Source organism: Artemia franciscana, chromosome 18 (assembly GCF_032884065.1).
Source record: "Artemia franciscana chromosome 18, ASM3288406v1, whole genome shotgun sequence".
Lineage (NCBI taxonomy): Eukaryota > Metazoa > Arthropoda > Branchiopoda > Anostraca > Artemiidae > Artemia > Artemia franciscana.
The window spans coordinates 4645083-4666854 of NC_088880.1; the positions used below are offsets into that span (position 1 = coordinate 4645083).

Genomic DNA, 21772 nt, shown 5'->3' on the forward strand with positions numbered 1-21772 from the left:
CTCTCTTACTCTCTTTCTCTCTCTATTAGTTTACATATTACATATACATATATATATATATATATATATATATATATATATATATATATATATATATATATATATATATATATATATATATATATATATATATATATATATATATATATATTTATGCATATATATATATATATATATATATATATATATATATATATATATATATATTTATATTATTATTTATTTATTATATATATATATATATATATATATATATATATATATATTATTTATATATATATTATTATATATATTATTTATTATTTATTTATATATAAATATATAAATATTATTTATTATATTATCTATATATATATATATATATAAATAATATATATATATATATATATATATATATATATATATATATATATATATATATATATATATATATATATATATATATATATATATATATATATATATATATATATATATATATATATATATATATATATATATATATATATATGTAGTTTATTTTATAGCTGGATTTATTATTTGACTACCATGTACATAATGAATTTGTAGTCATTTATTTATTTTGTTTTTTCTGAGGCCTTGGAAGATACACTCAAAGACAAAAGCTTTGAACAAAGTGTGTTGGAAACAAAGAGTGCTGAACGCAAGAAGTTCTATGAATTAGAGATTGGAAAATTAAATGACGAATATACCGCAAAGATTAGCTCCCTCACAGAGAGAATTCAACAAGGTGAGAAGCTACAAGAAGAAAAAGATGAACTCATCAAAACCTATAATGAAGAAAAAGAAAAGTTGGAGAAGACCAAAGAAGAAGAGCGGAAAATGCTGGAAGGAAAATTGGAAATTGCCAAATGTGAAATTACCAAGTTAATCGAAGAGGAAAATAAGATAGAGCAGGAGCATCTAGCCCAAGTTGAAGAATTGAAACAAATGTTGGAGAACAAGGAAAAAGCATACGAAGAAAAGATTAGTGAACTGACTGAAAAATTGGAGAAAGAGAAAAAACTTGAAACTGTGAGTGTTTTATTTTTCCTCGCATAAACTAAGTAAATGAATGAAAGGTCCTTCCAGGATCAAATTACAATAAATGTTTAGTTGTAGTTTTGAGAAAAATAGTTATAGTTTTTGTTTATTGTGGTTAAAGGAAAGTAAAGAAAGTTTCCAAATCCTTGCTCCCAACGCCAAAAGACGTATCTGAAATCCTCATTGGTTTACTTTTAAAGTTTCAAGGTTTTCATAAAATTAAAAATATGTAGAAAAGTATGAAAAATGTTTCATAGAATTAAAAAATATGTAGAATATAAAGAAGTTTGTAGCAGAATAACTTTGTGTTTTTGTGCATGTGATCTATTCCTTTGCCCCTAGTTTTCGAAGTGGGTTTATTCTCCCAGTCATGGTTGGTCCCAACTCCTTTCTTTCTAAAAATTGGGTGTATTTCAATGGGGGACTCATGCAGATCTTTTTAAATAGAATTTGAGATAGAAAGAATATTGAGAAAGCACAGTTTATAGCGGATTAACGATATTCTTATTTCTAATACATTTTGCCTCTAAATGTTTGACGTGTTACTTGACCTAGAAGCACTTGAAGCGTTTTATTGTTCCAGATAAGTTGTGTTTCTTCCATGAAACATACATATGCACCCAGTTCCTAGTCCCAAAGTGAGAATATCAAATGACACTTTTTGGGTTCGGGGATGACTCTGGGTTTTATTCTTCTCGTATGTGCCTTTTGAAATATAGCCTCGTTTGTAAGCACCTACAAAAGGATTCTTGAAAGGAAAATATCTCATTTTTGATGAAAAAACTTGTCAAATCTGCCCTTTTGCTGTAAGCGTGACAATAGTGTCTTTTAAGCTACGACGGGTCATGTGGCTACATAATTGCCTTTCTTTGTCACTAGTTGACTCAGTGGGGTCAGTACCTGTGAGCTTTTTCAGCTTAAAACAATGCAAAAATGCAGAAGATCTTCCCTGATTTTAGAAGGAAGAAAACTCCTTTCATTTTTTGCTGTCTTGTATTGGTTTAACCAATTTATTTTATATTATTTTTAAAGAAAATCGTCTATTTGCATTCGATTTATTAGAATCAATAGCTTTTATCTCATACAAAGTAGCCAATTAATTCAGGAATGGGGGAACCCTGACTCAGGGTTAGAATTTTGCCCAAAATTCTATCGATTCTCCTTATTGCTGCTACTCATGTATTCTATGGTGTATGTACTGTATGCAATGCGTATTTTGTGAATAAATATGAGTCAATTAGAATCAAACTAATAAGCGTGGGAAGGCTCTGGTCACAGATATGGTGAAGTGACTGAAGATTGCCGGTGAAAATGGGGCTCACAAGTCAATATCTCTTTGAATATAATTTTAAGGTCCATTTGTGCTTTATAGAACGAAAGTTTGATCATCATGAAAAGAAAAAAAAAGGGGGAAACAGCAAAAGAATAAAAGCGTCAGGATATTAAAATCTCCAATCCTAAGAATTGTGGAATATGCGGGGGGGGGAGTGGAAATATTAATATGCCAGCGAAATTATGTTAGGCAACATGAGAACCATTAGGATTAAGGCTTTGGTTATTGCAGATACACCGTTTTGATTACCTGGCAACATAAAGTGTCTTTTCGTTTACCCCTCTACTTAACCGTAATAAATTTTAGTTCCCGTAGGGGCTTTTAGCGTAAAACATGTGGATAGGTTAGGGAAATAACGTATATAGGCATAAAAATTTGAGATCTATTTGGGCCCATATCACATCCTGAAAGCTTGAACTTGATAACCCCAAACCAATCCCAAGATGATGCAAACACGCAATTTCGATAACCTGGTACCAAATATAGTGTCTTTTGACTTACCTTGCTACTTAGACGTAAATAGATTCTAATTCCAAAAATGGCTAATAGTGCTCGTTTGCTTGTATGAGCCAATATGATTAAGGGTGCCATCCGCGTTGGGAATAGGGATGAAACGGCGTACCTCCATACTCTCAGTAAGGATCTGGAGCTAAAACTGTGCCCATTGAATGGTGGCTGCTAGTTCAGCACTACAGGCCTTGAGCACAACATTTAGGCACAACGTGTTTGTGCTCCAAGAGAGCAAATTTCACTGTTTGAATAAAGAGTCCTAGACTATTTTGACAGTTATTTTAATAATAATTTCCGTTATTATCGACAAGATTACAGGGAATCTGACGTTAATAATGAATAAGAGCGCCCCTGTATGTATTCCCAATTTGGGCTAGAATATTTTCCCCCCTTTTCCAGGAATTCATCCAAACTCCCAGGAGAGTTACATGAACATTGTATTGGATGCGATGGTAGGTTTCAAGACTTCTTCAAGGGATTCTTTAATCAAGTTCCCTGTCTTTAAATTATCTCTTAAAGTAAAGGAAGTTGTCTTGCTGTTACCATTACGTGTACAACGAAAGCTTTTTTTGACTTGTATTTAGCTACCAATTGAGCAGCATTTTTTCATGCTTTTAACCATTGCTGGATTAGAGGTAGGTCGCTGATAATCTGCTTTTCAATTGTTTCAATTTTTATATCCTGTAAAACAAACTAAAAGTTGAAGCTCTCCTGCTTGAATTTTGATCTTTTTAGATTGGGTGGGCACCATTTCCCTTGGAGGATAAATTACAATATAGCCGCCGAATATGTACAGCTCACTTTCTTTGAGTGTAATCCGTTGATCAATAATCGAGAAAACTAATAAAAATTTGTCATCACCCGAAGATCCCTGTTTCATTTAAAGTCCTCAGCTGCTTTCCTCTATCCCAAAACTTAAAAGCAACATGACGCAACCTGACAATCAAGATCCTGTAGAAACGATATTATGATGTACGGTCTATCATCTACGAATATATTACTATTGATAGATTTGCGGAAAATCTATGTTATTATGCTGGATTAGATTTTCAATTTAAAAATAGTTTTGTATGAAAGAAGTGTAAACAGGCTGCACGGAGACATACTCATGTCTGCTTTGGATTTTTAATGAGAGAACTTTTAGTGGGAGAAAGAGAGAGAGAGAGAGAGAGAAATTACTAAAAATAGCTTCGTAAAACTTCACCCTTCATTTAAGGTCCAATCTATTTTCTAAGGATTTAAACATGTTTCAAAATAATTCTGAGCCCCAAATCTCTCAACTTCACTTATCAATAGCTTGCTTTTGCGATCAAAATACGTATTATTCCATCATTTAAATTATTAAGAATAAAAATAGCGTTTAATGCTTCAGGAAAATCGATTGTTCCGAATTTGAGAATGGCAGTCCATAGGCTGGACGTCGATTACCATCATTTATAAAATTTATCTCTGTTATTGCCAATGTCTCTCACCTATGTTGAAGTAAACGGACCTTTAAGAGTTCGCCCAGTTGACAAAGAACAGTGAGAGTAAATGAAGTAATTTTGAGAAAATTGTTAGATAAGGCAGTTAGATTCGAGAGTTACAGGCCTCATTTGTATCTGAGAATAATCCTATGGTCAATAACAAAGGATTAAGCTCTTAATTTGGGCGGATCTGTGATATAAGGGCGTTGAAGTTGAAATCTGGCTGAACACTACAAAGATTCGACCTAGCCAAAAGCGCGAATCCTTGATTTATACAGATATTGGATGAACTTTCTTCTGCTTCCTGAGTGTAGATATAGTAAGAACTTTTAGCTATAAAAGTTGCATTATTTTTATTCCCATAGAATGGAAGTTTCCAGATCAGATGAATAAACAAGTCGTTGTTTTTGTCGCCTCTATCGACCTCTCTGTTTTTTTAGGGACTTCACAACGAATGATATTAATATCTCTTTTATCCTTTGATATAGGCAGAAGTAATTATTCTGGGGCCAGAATCCATTTCTTTGACGCCTGATCCTTGTCACGAAGTTGTGGTTTTGACCAGCGATGAGCCATCATCATCTGGAATCTGTAAGTATACGAAATAATGCTATGATCAAACTTTTTATGCATGGGTTTCTTTCTTCAAGCTATGTCCAAAGACCCTTACTTGTAAAAGCGTTACAGAGCGTTTTCAGAAATACAAAAGTATTTATGTCTTCTTCTTTTTATCCATCAACCCTTCGGTGGGACTTTGTGTTGCACAGTTGGCACAGTAGCAAGATGGTGGGGCTGCATATTGATAGGGATTTGAAAAGGGAAAGCCTGTCAGCTAGACGAGTAGAATGTACACAAATCTTATGCTAAATACAGCAATGAACTTTTGATAGAGGGGGGGGGGTGGTTAATAGAAGTATTAGAAACCCGAGAATGAAAAATATATCTCATGGGAGTTCACCTCGCGTTGGTACCTTCACGCATACCATTACCTTCGTGATTCTCACTGGCACCCTTGTAACATCATTTAGTGTCAATTTAAACTCAAGGGACTGTCGAGTGGTATGGTTGTACGACCGTGTCGTCATAGAAGCCGTATCCGAAAAAATTCTTAATTTGTATCTAGACTGGATTTTTTCGTATGTGCCAGCGATTCTTTTCAAGTTTTGAAACGGCAGTTATGAATTTTGACTTAGAGTGCTTTCAATTCCGGTTCTTCTTTTACTTTTGAAGCAAGAAAAAATATGGAATAATAAGTTTTTTCTCTTTCATGCATCATCTGTTGATTCCCAAAGACAACTACACCATCAAAAGAAAGCTACACCTTAAGGTGTGTAAATTGTATTAAAAATACAATTTAACAAAAAGTATCTGAAAATAATACCCTCTTAGATATGATTATCACTAGCAAAATAATAACTATTAGCTTTAATAGAGGGTTTTATAAAAGATTTTAAAAAGATTTCCAGAGGCCACTCTGTCATCGAATTTGAGACAGTGTTACTTTATTAGACAAAGAGCGGCCAATGACCTTATACTTATCCTCAAAAAAGGGATGGAACTAAATGGTTTGTAGGGGTGTTGAACGGTATTTGAAATCAATGTTCATGTATTACTTAGGTACTCTGCTTTCATAAAAATGAAAAAAAGAAACAAATTTAAAATTTTCGATGATACTTTTCTTTCTCGGCGTGAAACTAGCTCTAGGAGAAATTTTTTTGACAGACACTCGGGCAGGGATGTCAAGAGCTGGGACTGGCTGCTATGGACCGAAACATGTCATCTGCATGTTTACAGAGGAAGGTTGGAGGTTCTTGCTTTGGCTCCGAGCGTTCAATGTAGGATTACTGCTTAAGTAAAGCCACTTTTTTGGAGGACAAAAAGTATTAAAAGTACCCAAAAAGGCCCAGCGGGTGGTATTGCTGATTGATAACAAAGAACCGTACAGAACAATCCTCTGATCCTTTCCTGCAATTAATTAAAAGAAAATTTTTTCAACAAGACAAGTTTTTCAAAGAAAGGTAAAGAGCTCCATAAAGGCAAGAATAAGCAAAAATAAAGTCAAAACTCCTTCCAAGCATGAAATTACAACAGATCGCAATCAATAAATAAATAAAACTCGAAATGAACTGAAGTTACGATAAATAGCCGAGTCAAACTCGAAACGAGCAAAAAATAACATGAGTAGAGCTGATAACCCATGTGCCTTCTCAAGGCCAGAACACAATTTGCGCCTTACTGAAAAAAAGCAAACAAAGAAATGACCGTGGATTGTCAGTTTAGTTGACATATAGGATATTTCATCCGTAAGGTTTTGATAATTTTTCATTGATTAAAGTAAGAAAGGTGAACACATTTCAAACGTATTTTGTTTTCAGTAAAGTGCAAATTGTGTTCTGGTCTTGAGAAGGTACAGGGGTTATCAGCCCTACTCATGTTACTTTTTGCTCGCTTTGAGTTTGATTCTGCTATTTATCGTCATTTCAGGGTAGTAAAAACCTAAAAATTCTTTTCGAAAGGATGAACCAACAAATAACTCACCGAGCGTCCAGAAAACAATCGCCAAAAGTGAAAAACATTATAGAAGATATACGAAAAACTTAAAAACGGGTGGATTACCCTGTCTTTGAAGAGGGTAAAATATTAGTACTCTATTTGCTTTTTAAAGGTTGGATGGCTGTTGCTATTTCTGGAACGACTTGTTTGTTCTGGAGAGTAGGAGGGAATGTAGATGTTTGTAGTGTATTCAATACTGGTTCCCAAATTCCCTTTTGTCTTACCTCCATCTCTTAAGATTCAAAGGAATTTATTGTTTCAGTGGCTTTTTTGAATTGTTTTTCCTATATTGTTTGGGTAACTGCTAATCTTTTAACTCGGTCGAAGTGAAAAAGAAGAGAGGGATTTTCGTAAAGGTGGAATGCTTGGGTTGAAAATTTGTCACCATCTCCCAGCTTTTTTGGGGGGGTAGGCTCAATTATTTCTTCAAGTTATATATTTAGCTGGTAAATATGTAATTATAGTCATTCCAATTATTCAACAATTTTGTTGGCCTAAGAAATTATTATCCTCAGATCATGTACTAGATTCAGGTATTCTCGACTACATTCAAGCTGCATGGGGAGCTTGGTTGTGAAGACCATAGGAAGTTTTGGGGAAAAAACAACCGTGCATGATAACAATATTTTTAGTGGAATTCAGATAATCCAGAAGCCTGAAAAATATTTTCTTTGGATTACAGGCTGAAAAAAGGGCTTCAATTCTATTCTCCATTCCAATAATAAATTTGGTTCGTCATAATTTTAGAAAGATCTAAAGAAAAAAATTGCTTTACTCACTTAACAACTTTACTTCACTAAAAAAAAAAGCTTTAGAAAAAATTTACTCAAAGTTACAAAAATAATACTTTTTTAGATTAAAAAGACTTTACTTTAAAGTCTAAAACTCGCCGGTACCGACCTTTATAATAGTGTTGTTTGTTAAAATCTAGTATGAATAATCATTTATGCTCTTTTAAATTTTTTGTTTTTACAGTGTTCATTTTATCTGTGTTCGCACCTTTTTTTTCTCTTTTTTTACCGCTATTTGCTCTATTCTTGATACCATTTTTTTCAGAAAATGTTTTTATTATTGTTACTTTGTACCTAAAACAGCTTCGAAGTGCTAATTTATTTGTTTCCGAATATTTAATGTTTAAAATCAATGTATCTCTGTAATGGCATTTAGCGATGCTGTTTGTCTCATTTGGAGCCTGAAGGATAAAAGTAGCTCTTATTTAGAGAGGCGTATTTTGTGGAGTTTAGGAGCTGTAATTCACAAGGAAAATAGCGCTATAATACGACAAATAATAAGAACCGCACCTTTTTTTGTTGCTTGTGAATAGAATAGAAGAGAATAGAATTTGATTTCCAAACAAAGTACTGTAAAAAAAAGATGATTTAAAATAAATCGATAACAATAAAATTAATGACTAGTTTTCTTGGCAATCACACAACTGAACAAGACTCTTGGGATGTTTTTCATGTTTAGCGGGGATGGGAGTCAGTTTGGGGACTTTTTGGAGTTGTATACGGTATTATCTGTTGCGGGCAGGAAGGTAGGGTTTGGGGATGACGGAACATACTCGTGGAACAGACAGGGTCTTGGTACCGGAACGAAGACACAGGAGGTTCCTTCTCTCGGCAAAAATGGTGAGCTTGAACTTACCTAGTGGGTAATGAAATGGAACCTTCCCTTCACCATTTATGATTCTAAGTGCTCGATTTTGGACATTTTCAACCATATAGATGTGCTCTGAAGAAAGACAAAAATACCACACTGGACAAGCAAACTCCAGTATTGGCCGAATAAAAGATCAATAAAGTTTGGGGAAGATCCTTAGGGGGGGGGGCAAAAAAATCTAACCAAATTTCTTAGAAGGGAAACGAAAGGGGAAGCTAGTTTTAGGATGTTTTGAACATAGGCATCCCGCTTCAAGTCAGCAGTGATTGCCACTCCAAGTAGTTTAATGCATGTGACAGACATTTTGGGAGGAATGGGGCCTGTGAAAGAAGGGGATGATTTTAGAAAATTAACTGTCAATAGTGACGATTTATTAGCGTTAACTTTCATCTTCGACAAAGAAGCTTCCTGTGTGACATCATCTAGTAATGTTATAATTGAGCTTCCAATATTTTATCGACCAACCTAAAGTGCAGACAGATCGTTCACAGACTTCCATTGCTCTGTGTGGTCATTCATGAGGCTATTAACCATTATAAGGAATAAAATTGGACCCATTAGGGTTCCTGGAGGACCCCATGAAAGATAGGAAGGGGTCGGAATAAACATTTTTATATTTAAGCAGTTAAGAAAGCAGTTGCCAATTTTAACAAGAAACAGATTCACTTGAAACTCCGTCAGGTTGATTACAAGGATATTTGGTCAATTAGGTCGAATGCTTTCTGGAGATAAATTAATTTCAGATTCAATCAAGTATCAGGGTTTTCAAGATTTTTAAGAATGGTGTCAAGAAGACTAACAAGGTTGCCACTCTCCTTTAGGTTTCCAAACTGTTGTAAGTCAATAAGTTAAAGAATCTCTGTCTTTAACCAATTAGCTAAGAAATACTCCCAGATTTTTGAGAAAACTGGGGTCAAGGTAATTTGTCGTACGCCAGTAAAATCATTCAGATCTTCCTTATTTTGGATTGAGCATGACGGACAACATCCGGAATTACTAGTACTATTAAAAATACTATGGTGTTCATAGTTTATCATTAAATGCTTTTATTAAATCAATTAGAATATTGATGGGATAAATACTAGTTTTGTTTCAGTCTCTGTATTTTTTCTATTATTTGCTTTGCTGAAATTTCCGGCATGTATTTTTTGGAGTTTCAGGGATTAGATGGTTTTCCGAGAGGGGGTTGGGGGGACGTTTGCACAATGCTTGCTAGGTGTTAATTTAGCTCATTGGCTTTCTGCTCAGGCGGTTCATCCGGGAAGGAAATCACGGTTATCGAGTGATAACGACGGTTATAGAGTGACCTCCTATTTCTTTCACTTTTTCGAATCATTTCAGACGTTTGCTCTATTTTAAGCAATTTAATTTATTCTTACCATAACGAGAAGCAGCACGACGTATTTCTTTCTTTATTTACGGAGGGTTAAGGCATTGTATTTCTTTCCAAGGTGAAAAAGTTTTAGTTTCAAATATATTAATCCTTTTGTTTTTTTCATTATTGAATGAAATAATTTTTCCAGCCGTTTGTAGCTGGATCGAAGTCGAATATATGTCGGGCAGTGGGTAGGTGAAGTAAATGACCCTACAAACGAAGCGAGCGGGAATTAAGCTGTTCGGACAGGAGTGGTAATTTAAAGGAGTTGAGGATGTCTGTGTTCCGCACTATTCAGCCACCTATCGGGTATGGTTTTGCGGAGTTTTTTTGTCTGTAAAATATCTACTTCCATCATCGGTGATTGAGTCGAAGCCCAAGTTTCTGACGAGTACAACACAACACTCGCTACCGAGGCAGAGTAGATACGAGCTTGCGTGAGACGGATGATCTGAAGTTTGTGGAATATTGGTCTCAGAAGTCGGCCGAAAATGGCGTTCGCCTTTGCCATCCTTGCTGATATCTCTGCACCTAGATTTCGGTTTGACCAGACAATTGAAGCAAGGTAGTTGAACTGCTTGACTACCTCAACATCTTGGCCACATACTTCTATAATTGACAGGGTGTCTTATCCACTGGCAATATTTTGGTCTTTGTCCAGTTTACGTTTAAACCAAGTTTTTCTGCAGCAGATGCTAGTGGCTCCAGGGCAGTTTTGATGTCGCGGTGAGATTGACGCAGCAGATGTTAGCGAATCCAGGGCATTGACATTTTCGCATACCAATGCAACATCGTCAGCGAAGTCAACATCTGACTGAATTCTTCCAGCAAAATCGATGCCAAATGGATGCGCCAGCAGTGTTTTGTTGAGAACATGGTCCATGACACAGTGGAAGTGATCGGGAGCAGCAGCGCAGCCTTGCCGAACACCAAGTCTAGTTTGAAAATGTGATTAGAGCTGGCCATTTACAAAAACTCTTTCCCTCTTATTGTACAGTTCTTTGAACAGATCGACAATTTTCTTTGGTAGAAAATTGGATCAGCCACAGTGACTGTCTGTCGACAGTGTCGAAAGCAAGGCAATGTATGCCTCCCTTTTATATTCTAGAGTTTTCTCTATCAGCTCTCTAATCGTACGGACTTTCTCAGTAAAGGACCTACCTAACATAAACCCAGCTTGCTGGTGTCGATGAAGGGGATGGAGGTACTTCTTTCCCGTTTGAGGAGCAGCACGACGAAGAGTTTGTCAGGTACCGAGAGCAGATTTGTTCCACGATAGTTATTATATTCTGCTTTACTTCCTTTCTTCTTGTAGACTGGCACAAGCAACCCTGTCTTCCAGTCTGATGGTATCATTTCACAGCTCCACACAGTATTAAACAGCACTTGTAGCCAGAGGGTCATTGATGGATTGCCATTTTTAAGGGGTTTTTATAGCTTTTAGCCGAAGCCTGATTTTAGCTGCAACAAGACGATGGTCGGTGTTCCCAAGCTTGGCACCTCGGTAGGTGTGACAATTTTGTGCAGACGACAGCCATCGCTGGCGTATGATGATGTAGTTGAACCTCTTTTTCGTTTATTCATTATTGCTATACCAGGTGTACTTGGCAATGTTGGGTCTCTGAAACCATATATTTGCAATGGTAAGATTGTGGGCGAGACAGCAGTTCAGTATTCTCTCTCTATTGTCCTTTAGGCTGTCTACTGCTACGGATCCAACTGCGAAATATCACAGGCCAGAGTCATTTGAAGTGCTAGTATTCATATCTCCTAGAAGGACGAGGTAGTCATGGGGAGGTACTGACGAGAGCTCAGAACTTAAAAGGGTATAAAAGTCATCCATATCGTCTTCCTTGGCTATGTTTGTGGGAGCGTAACAGGTGATGATGGTTATTTTTCCGTGTTTACCATCGAGCTTTGGTCTCATGAGCCTGGGTGCTACAGGTGTGAATGACAAGAGGGCTGACTAGTGCTGACTCTTCAGCTTTAGGCCCACGCCTCCTCGTTTTTGGTGACCACCAGACTAGAGCAGTGTGCGCCCTTCACCAATGTACTCCTCACCGTCACCAGGTAGATGTGTTTCAGTGATTTTATCTTTTTTTTTTTTTATTCTCTGGCTAATAGAAGCTTTGAACCGGGTTAGTTCAGTGTCACAACATTCCAGGTGGTCACATTGATGCCACCTTCGTAAAAGATATTCAGAGATAATCGTTCTTGGGTTTTCCAGGGTCAAGAAGGGGCTTGAGATGATATATCCGAGGCTGAATTTCTGATTCCATTCGTAGCAATAGGAGTTTCAGGAGGCTGGCTGTCAACCCAACTCTCCCCACGTACAATCGGTTCTCCCATGGCTAGCCAGATATCCAGAGGCACATGGAGGTCGCTCTTCATGTGCCAATTTGCATGGGAACTAACTCCGGACGAGCACCATTACCTCCCTTGTAAAAATGTTTGCGCTTCCTGCTATAAGAATGCCGGCATTTAGATACTTTTTCGTCGCAAAGTCGAGAATTGCTTGCAGAGCATCATGAAAATTACGGCGAGAACAAGCATTCTGTCCGGGTGAATAATAACATGAGCGAATGACCTAATCCTGGCACATGGACAAGGGTAGGAGATAAGCAATCCTTTGCGAAAATCATTACTCTTTCTCCCTTTTTCCGCAGTGGATGGTCAATTGGGGGTAGCTTTGTAAAATCCTGAAAACCAGTCATTTAAGGAGATCTGGATCTTTTGCATGGACTATAGTAATTGCTATTATGTCAATATGGTTCAATTTTGCTGTTGCTTCTAACTCAACTACCTTTTCAAAATCAAACTTTCGGCGTTCGTAAAAAGGAAAACGGGAAATGATGACTTTTTTCTATCAAACTCTTTAACAACAGATTAAAAAAAAGTTTTATTCTGGAGCAACTTTGGCGGGGTGTAAGTATTAAAGTTAATGCTAGGAGTGGGGAGAACATCACCTAAAAGTGAAATAATATCGTTCGGGGTATTGTAGGAAGGTTTGTCGTAAGGCTCAGTTTCACCACCCCGGACCGAGAGACTACTAAACCGGTTTTGTACTGGGAGGGGAAGAGGTTCAATTTTAGAAGTTGGGGATAAATTGATAGAGCTGCGGGTAAACGTTTCCTCGTGTTACAACAATTCTGCATGATCAGTTTCTTCTAATGGCGAAAACCTGTTACTAAGTGGGACGGCGTGGCTTGTAGTCGAAACGCGGGATGCGATGTCGGTAATGAAAAGGGTTTTCATGGGCGCATTTGGGGGGGGGGGAACCGAAAAAGGGGTTTATTTGACTCAGCCGTTGGCCCCTTCGTGTCGACAAGTTTTTTGGCACTGGCCCAGGTCTAGGATTATTGCTTGAAGCATTGCTTCCATAAACAATCTGGCTATGGTTTGGCAAATTATAATCGAATACTGGATCACGGTTAAAATCATTAAAACGAGACAAACAGTCAAAATACTTAAAAGGCAATGAATGACTAATCCGACATTTTAAATTGCTAGTACTATGAGCAAACCTGTACAATTTCTTGACACAAGCCATCATAGGGCAAAGATCCACATGTTCGAAATTGCAAGCTGTTGCTTTGCACTTTTCAGTTTCTATTTTGGGCATATGTATAGAAACTTGCAGTTCTCTTTTGCAGGGAATCACAATTGAGTTTTACTGTATAATGAGACTATATCCACAATTTGTCCAATTGAGGATAATCTAATCTTTTTGATGAACAAATTGACAGAATTAGTGACTAAATATGACCCGATAATATTTTTGACAGATTTATTTATTTAATTTGTTATTATGAGTAACTTATGAAATTGGATTAATATTATAAACATAAGATATTTCATTGCACCAAATACTAATATACCGTTGCATAAAATAGCAATCCTAAAACTTTGTTTTATTAATGTAAAATAATAAATTACAACAAACTCCAACACTTTTGCCAAATTTATCCTCTGATTAAATTTCAATTATAATTTTTTGAAATGCTAGGAAATACAAGCAAGTCAATCCAAACAATTCCGGGGACTATGAACATTGCCAATATTAAGCTAAGTTTTCACCGACTGTACCCTCATAGGAACCATATCCAGAAACTTTTTAAAACTGGATACTGATTTTACTTTTTTATATGAGCCAGGAAGTTTTGAAAAGTTCCTAAAAGGTGCTTAACGTTTTTCGCTTCAAGTGCTTCCAAATGTAGTTTTCGTTGGCTTTTGAAGTAGAAAACGACTTCAGATTTTTTTGATGTCCCTTCGATTTTTGGGAGGATGTTGCTTTATTTTGCGAGGCATTGGTGTGTGACCTTACGCTAATTTTTTTGATGACCCAACATAACAAATAACTAGTAAACATAATGAATCAGTAAAGTCTATTTTAACATTATGTGTTAATACATCTTATTTATTTATTTAATGTTTTAAAGATTAGTGAATATAAATAAATGCATCTAAAATGGGAATGATACACGCACATGATAATAAATTAAGAATAAACATAAATACGTGAAAAAATTGGATAAGTGATTACATCTGGAATTGACATAAAAAGTTCACATTGTTTCTTTAATTTTTTTTTCAATTTATTGTTTGACAGGATTCCTAAATATAAATAAACATATTTAACATAAAATGAGAAATGTGCTAATAAATATAATAATTTATTTAACACAAAAAAGAAATAAATAATTAAAGCAAATTGGAAGAACTGGTAACACGATATGGTATTGAAGTTTATAATTTTTCATTTGTAAATAATTGCAAATGTTTTAACTAATTAATTAAAAAAATATAATGCATATAAGTATGTTTTGCCCTATTTTTTATTTTTCAATGTCTGCTCTTAACTGATTTCAAAGCAGAAAGAGAAAAAAATTTGGAAGCAATAGAACGAAGAGTGGTCCTTATAGTTTTTGTATGTGTTTGGAGAGTAGGTATAAATTTTTTTTGCATTTTGTGGGGAGTGTGGAGAGTTTGACGATTCGTCAAATGAATTTTACGGAGTGCATGAGGGGGAAGAGTTGTGGATTGGAAAATTGGAGGGGTGTTTTTGTTTTATTAGTAATAGGAATCTTGTTCGGTTTCTTCGTGGAGGCATGACCAATCATGTGAGTGTTCTAACATGATTGTGTTTATATTAGCTCAAATTTCAAAAAATAAATAAACATAAGAAAACAGTTACTAGTGTTTCTCTATGTCGTTTTTATTGTTGTAATGACTTTTATAATTGTTTAAGTGATATTATTTTAATTGTTTGTATATTTTTTTTGCTTTTTTCTTTCTTGGATGGCCATGGCTCTGTTGGGGATTTTTTGTGTCAAATATTGTATATTTGGCACAAAAATACATTGTACAAGATAATGTACTACTTGTGTCATGTATACTATATTATGTTAAATATACTATATAATTATACTACTATTCTATTCTGTTATGTACACTTCAGGCACCTAATCTACTCAGCAAAGAAGTAAGGCTAAACTTCTAGAGGAATTGCGCCAAGAAAAGGAGGCTCGAGAGAAGCTTGAAGCATCTATGAAGAGACACATCGAGTGTTTAGATTCGGAACTGTCTTGCAGCATTTGCAGCGAAGTATTTGTTAAGGAACTTTAGTCTTTTAGCTCTATTTCCTGTTATTTTGGTTACTTTCTCATACATATCACTCATATTAGATAGATTCTCTATGTACAATTTAAATAGAGAAGTCTTATCTATTCATTTTAATATTTGAAAAGATCTGAACTGCTCCGCTTTCTAAAATCTGATTGGGTTCTCTGTGTACAATTTTAAAGCAGTGAGAGGATCAAAAAGTTCATGTTTGACAAGATTTCGAAAATTAATCGCTCTCGAAAAACGAGGATTTTGTCGAAATCGAAAAGTAAACGTTTTAACGTTCTGGTTGGTACAAAGCCCAGACACAAGGTATATACTGCAGATGTTAAACTTAGAAATGTTTTGGTAACCGAATGGTTTGACATTTGTTCTTGTTTGTCATCACTCTCTTCGAAAAATGATCCACCAAAGTCACTTGTTGGAAGTAATTTTTTTAGAGTATTTGTTCTTTACAAAAGAAATTCAAAAGAACGAAAAATAACTTATGTAACAATTATGATCTTTCTTGTAATTACTTTTTTAATCCTATGCTCAATTATAAATATTGATGGATAAGCATGAATTGACCGTTTGAATAAATTGATTGTTTGGTCAACTTTTCAACGCTGTCTTCCATTGTATGAGAACCACCATCACATATAGCTTGAAGCCATACTTAGTATCAAGCAGTAGCGAAGGGGTTCCAGTTTCTGTCGGAGCCCTATCCCTTCGAATCCCCATCTTGACACTTTTTGAAACTTATCAAGATGCAGGTGTCTTTTACATCATAGGGAATGTTTTCTAAACGATGCAGGAGTTTGTTGCGTCATAAGGAAATGTTTCCTGAACGAAGCTTGTGTTAATTGCTAGTAGTTTCTATTTAAAAACCCTTCAGGAGCCTGCCCAATCAGGATTTCCTTGGATGTTACGTCTTAGGGTTGGGGGGGTTATGTAAAAGGGAGTGTTAGAGTCCGCAAAAACAAGCAGGGGGGGGGGCTTATTAAGACATTTTTCTTCAAGATATTTTTCAAAATGTTTCAAGACATTCCAAGACGTTTTATAAGACATTTTTCTTCAAGACGGTTTTTAAGATATTTTTCTGCAAAACTTCTCAAGGTTTCTTTAGTTCTTACGTAATAGAGAATGCTTACATATGTTAAGGATGATGCATTCACATGTGACTTTTTTCAAGGCCCCATGGGAAATCCCCACTTGTAACTGAAGAGGACAGACACGTGGGATGTTACGTAATGACGATGCACCTGCAGGGTATTACATAATACTTTATAAGCAATTTTGTTTTTCTTTCAAGGCGTTTTTTCAGGGAACGTTTATTATCTTAAGATTTTTCCCCACATTAGGATTTGAAAGGGATATTCCCTCTCAATAGAATAGAGCGCCAAAAACTTGGAACATGAAAGCCTTTCTAATACTATGACTCGGTTAACACATTTTACATGATAGCCAACTGCATGCCAGGAGAACTCCCTGTGGCCACATACAAGAATAATTGAATGAATTGCATGTTCCCATATGCCTGCAATAATTTACATGCAGAGGGGTAAAATCGATTAATAAAATTTGGTTACGCTTGGTATGCTTCTGTGTATTAATTAATGCTTTTAGAGAGCAATATCGGATAATGTTGCGTGTTGCTCATAGTGCATTTTATAATAATAGAGTCTATTACGCTATTGGAAGTTGAATGTGCTATCAGGGGGGAAATAAAGAAGAGAGAGGCTACAAGATGCTTAAATTCTGTAAACAACTCCCTATCAAGGTTTTATCCTGAAATAAGAAATCTAAAAGACACAGACTTTGTACATCCTAGTATACTAGGTAGTGTAGATACTAGGTAGTGGTGTCTACAGAGTGTCGTGTTCATGTGGAAAATTTTTCATTGTCAGGAACTATGAACAACTAGGGGAACGATTACACGAACACAAAATGTCAATAGATAAGTCCCTGAGATTTGGAAATAAAAATGACAACTTTGATTCAGCTCTGGTCCACCATATATACAAGAATCCTGACCATTTAGTTTGTTTTGAAGAGGCAACTTTAATATCTACCGTAAATGGTCTACCGCAATCTTTAAAAAGAGGAAATTGAGATAAAAAAACAAAAACACATAAACAAAAATTTGGCTATAGATAGAGACACGGGAGATATATCCTAAAGACCAATTAATAACAACTTAATATTAAAAGACTATTAATATTTTCGCCCAGTTCAATTTAAGACAGCCTGTCTGCATATCTAATGAAAACCGAAATTGTAGACAGGCAAAATCTATTGCAAGGCAAAGAATATTTATTCAATCCAATTGGTAACTTCTCTTTCATTGATCTCAAGTTGGTTTTTGTCTTTTGATTCAGTGTCTTTTCTCCTCTCGTAGAGTTCGCTTAAGAAGGTTAGATTTTGTTGTTGTTGTTTTATTCCTCTTTCTTATATTCTTTGAGCACTGAGTACGATTTGGCGGAAGTCCTTGTCGAAATATTTGCTTGATTTTCATCTTCATATTTTGGCTACTGGCTGAGAAAATCCTCGTTTTTCACCTATTTGATTTTTCTCTCTTCATTTATTTTTTCCTTTCTTGTTTTCGTACGTTTGTAGAAAACAAATTTATAAGGCATTATTAAAAATATGAAAAAAGTATTTAAGGCATAATGAAGGAAAAACAAAACATAAAAAAGCTTATAGAGGATAAAATATAAGCATAAAGAACCATGAACTAAAGAAAGACGAGGGTCCTAGCAACCACTTCCAGAGAGGTTGATATTGGAGGTAAATTTAATCCATGTTATAATATGGACAAAAAATATTTACATAATAAATGTTCCCTAAGAAAAACGCCTTTAAAGAAAAAACATCTCTAAAAGTATTATATAATACCCCACGTGAGCATCGTCATTACGTAACATCCCACATGTATCTTCCTCAGTTATAAGCGGGGACTCCCAATTGGACCGTGGAAAAAAGTCACATGTGAACGCGTCATCCTTAACCTAAGTAAACATTCCCTATTACGTAAGACCTATATAAATCTTAAATCGTCTTGAAGAAAAATGTCTTAAAAACGTCTTGAAATATCTTAAAACGTCTTGAAGAAAAATGTCGTGAAACGTCTTGAAAAACATCTTGAAGAAAAATGTCTTAATAAATCTCCCCTCCCCCCCCCCCTCCGGACTAGAGGACTCTAACATTCCCTCTTACGTAACACCCAAAACCTCATGACGTAACATCCAAGGAAATCTGGATTGGGCGGGCTCCTTAAGGTTTTTAAAATAAAAATCATTGAGCAATCAACACGTGCTTTGTTTAGAAAACATTCACCGTTACATAACAGACACCTTCATCGTTTAGGGAACATTACCCATGATGTAACAGACACCTCCGTTTCGAACATTTTCTTAAAAAGTGTCTTGATTGGGATTCGAAGGGACAGGGCTCTGACAGGAACTGGAACCCTCTCACTACTCCCAACCACTTTTTTACATTACAGGATAGGCCTCTGTATTATCTACCTGTTGTCTGTGTAACAGAGTATATAACATAAACATAGAGTACTCCATCACAGGTAGGGAATCTTTTGAAATTAATATTAGTAGTACCCAGGTTTGAAGACTGTCTGATCTTCTTGTGATTATTTATCAGTTTTAATCTCATGATTATTTAATAGATATTGATAAATATGCATGAATTGATGTTATGCACAAATTGATTGTTAAGTCAAAGCTGTCCTACCAGATATCAGCACCATCAATGCAAATTCCTTAAACGTCTTGAACGTCTAATCTAATAGAAACGTCTAGTACCTGGCCTTTTTTTGACACGGCAGAATAGGCCTTTTGGACATCTGTTTTGCCTTCCTGTTTTGTTTGTAACGGAATCAGGGCTGTATCCAGGAATATTGTCTGGGGTGGTGGGCTTTTTGGGGCTTCAAAAAACGCATAAAAATGTCTTTATATTCTTTTTTTTACGATCTGGAGAAACATTTCGAAAGGGGGAGGGGGTCAGATCAATAACCCTCCCCCTTGATACTGCCTTGGATGGAATGTATAAATTAAAAATAGAATTGTTCACCACAGGTACAGAATCTTTTGAAGCCAATATTAGCAGTACTGTGTTTGAAAACTGTCTGCGCATTTAGAAGCAAAAAGTTCTATTTGATTGACATTATACTTGGCTACCTTACCTTAAACCGTAGTTCCTCCTGTGCCACCAGAGGCACCTAGGACATCCACAAAAGGTGTTTAGTCATATCAGATGTGTGCTGTAGCTAGTACGTCTTCCTATTCGGGCTGTAGGGATGCATGTATATTTGACAAGTCTCTTCTGTGTGAACGTCTTTGGTAAGCGATTTCTGCCCGTTCTCATGATATGCCCAAGATAACGCGACCTGTGTTGAAGGATAACGTCTATTATTAAAGGTAGCTGGACCTGTTGTCTGATGTGTGTCATTTCTTATCCTGTTAATCTGGGTTATATTTAGGATTATTCTGAGGCAGGTGTTTTCGAATGATAGTATTTTTTCTGCTCTTATTGCTGATTGAGATGCCAGGTCTCAGATCCATAAAGCAGCACTAACAGAACATTGATTTAAAACAATCGTAGCTTTAGCCCCAAAGCTTGTTTTTGAAATTTCCAAACTTGTCTGAGACGCCCTAGTGCTTGTCCCAGCCTAAGTTGGACTTTTCTTGTGTTTGAGCCAGTGTTTTCGACTGTACCACCCAGGTATCTAAACTCAACCATCTGCTCTATTTGGTCATCTCCGTACCTAATATCAAGAGGAGATCTACTGGTGGCCATGATTTTTGTTTTATTTGAGTCGATTTTTAGTCCAAGTTGTGCTGCTGCATCTTTAACACTATTTTAACGGTTTTCAGAAGGCTTTTGTCATTAGTAAAATCGAGATCTCCAAGTCTGGCTGGTTCACCAATATCAATCCCATATCCCTCACATTTATTAGGATGTGTAGAGAGAGAAGACATGTCCCTCTTTACACTTATCATTATTTTAAAATATTTGGTATTCCCTTGTCCAGTCTGTACACAGCATTCTGTATCTTTGCAGAAAGCGATGATAAGTTTAATGATTTTTTTCCGGTATACCGTAATGTGAGAGCATTTTCTAGAGTCTTGCTATATCTACTGAGCCAAAAGCTTTTTCAAAGTCAACAAGGTATAATTTCCTTCTCACCTCATTGGTTTCTTCCAGCAGATTTCCAGATCTTCCAGTATGCTTCAGGACACATGTGAGGTCATTACAGGAGTATTTTGGACGGAAGCCGTGCTGATGCTCGCGTAGCTGTATGTCAAGATGTGGTTTTATTCTCTTGATGATTATAAGAGCAAAAAACTTTTGTGGCATTGAAAGTAAGCAGATACCACGGCATTATTCACACACCATTTGTGGCATCTTTTTTTGTAAGTTTTACCAGTGTGCTTCTAGTCCAATCTTTAGGCACCTTTTCCGACTCCAACAATGTCTTGAAGAATTATATCTACAAGGTCATGCAAGGAATGACAGTAGTCTTAAGTATTTCTGCTGTGTTTTTGTCTTCGCCTGGGGATTGTCCATTTTTCAATCTTTTTGTCGCCTTACAAATCTCTGTGATATCTGGAGGGTCTACGTTGATTGGGAGGCTTGGTAACGGTATGTCAGGGATCGTTGGGAGTTCTAAAGGGGGAGGACGGCTTAGAAGCGTCTGAAAATGGTATGCCCAGACTTTGCTCACATCTTCTGAATCTGTTGCAAGACCTCCATTCGGGTCTCGTACAGGACCTTTTATACTCTGACATTTCCCAACGATTTCATTGGTTAAACAGTACACTGTCTTCGAGTCCCCTCTTCTTTTAGCTTCTTCAGCTAGTTCCGCTCTCTTCTCAAGTTGGTTACGTTTGCCCTTCCTAGCACTCTTTTTGACCATCTTGTCATGATATTGTTATGTCAGGTTGCTGAACATACGATTCTCGTACTACAGTTAGGAAGAAGAAGTTTTGCCTGCTTGCCTTTTTCAATGTAGTCCCACGACTCATCCGACACCCACTGGTCTTTTCTTGAAACCAAGGAGTTGTTTAGCATCTTTATTATAATTTTTCAATTTCTTATGACACGTATGATATTATGCAATGGCGCTCCCTTGATTGTGGCATTGAAGTCGTTGTAGAATTCTTCCTTTATTTCATCTTCTGCATCATTTGTGGGTGCATAACAAGCAAT

The 21772-nt window shown here is 36.0% G+C and overlaps 1 protein-coding gene across 2 annotated transcripts in view; it reads left to right on the forward strand.

The window, feature by feature from the left end:
* The first annotated feature begins 560 nt into the window (after positions 1-560).
* LOC136038523 (E3 ubiquitin-protein ligase rnf8-like) overlaps positions 561-21772 on the forward strand; it is a 42281-nt gene continuing 21069 nt past the window's right edge. Inside the window, exons 1-3 of one of the 2 annotated variants that reach the window (XM_065721630.1) lie at positions 561-1035; positions 4842-4944; positions 15402-15547. In XM_065721630.1, coding sequence (XP_065577702.1) covers positions 15491-15547 — 57 coding nt within the window. In that variant the 5' untranslated portion in view covers positions 561-1035; positions 4842-4944; positions 15402-15490. The remainder of the gene's footprint in view (positions 1036-4841; positions 4945-15401; positions 15548-21772) is intronic. The other variant, XR_010620231.1, reaches the window with a different exon arrangement.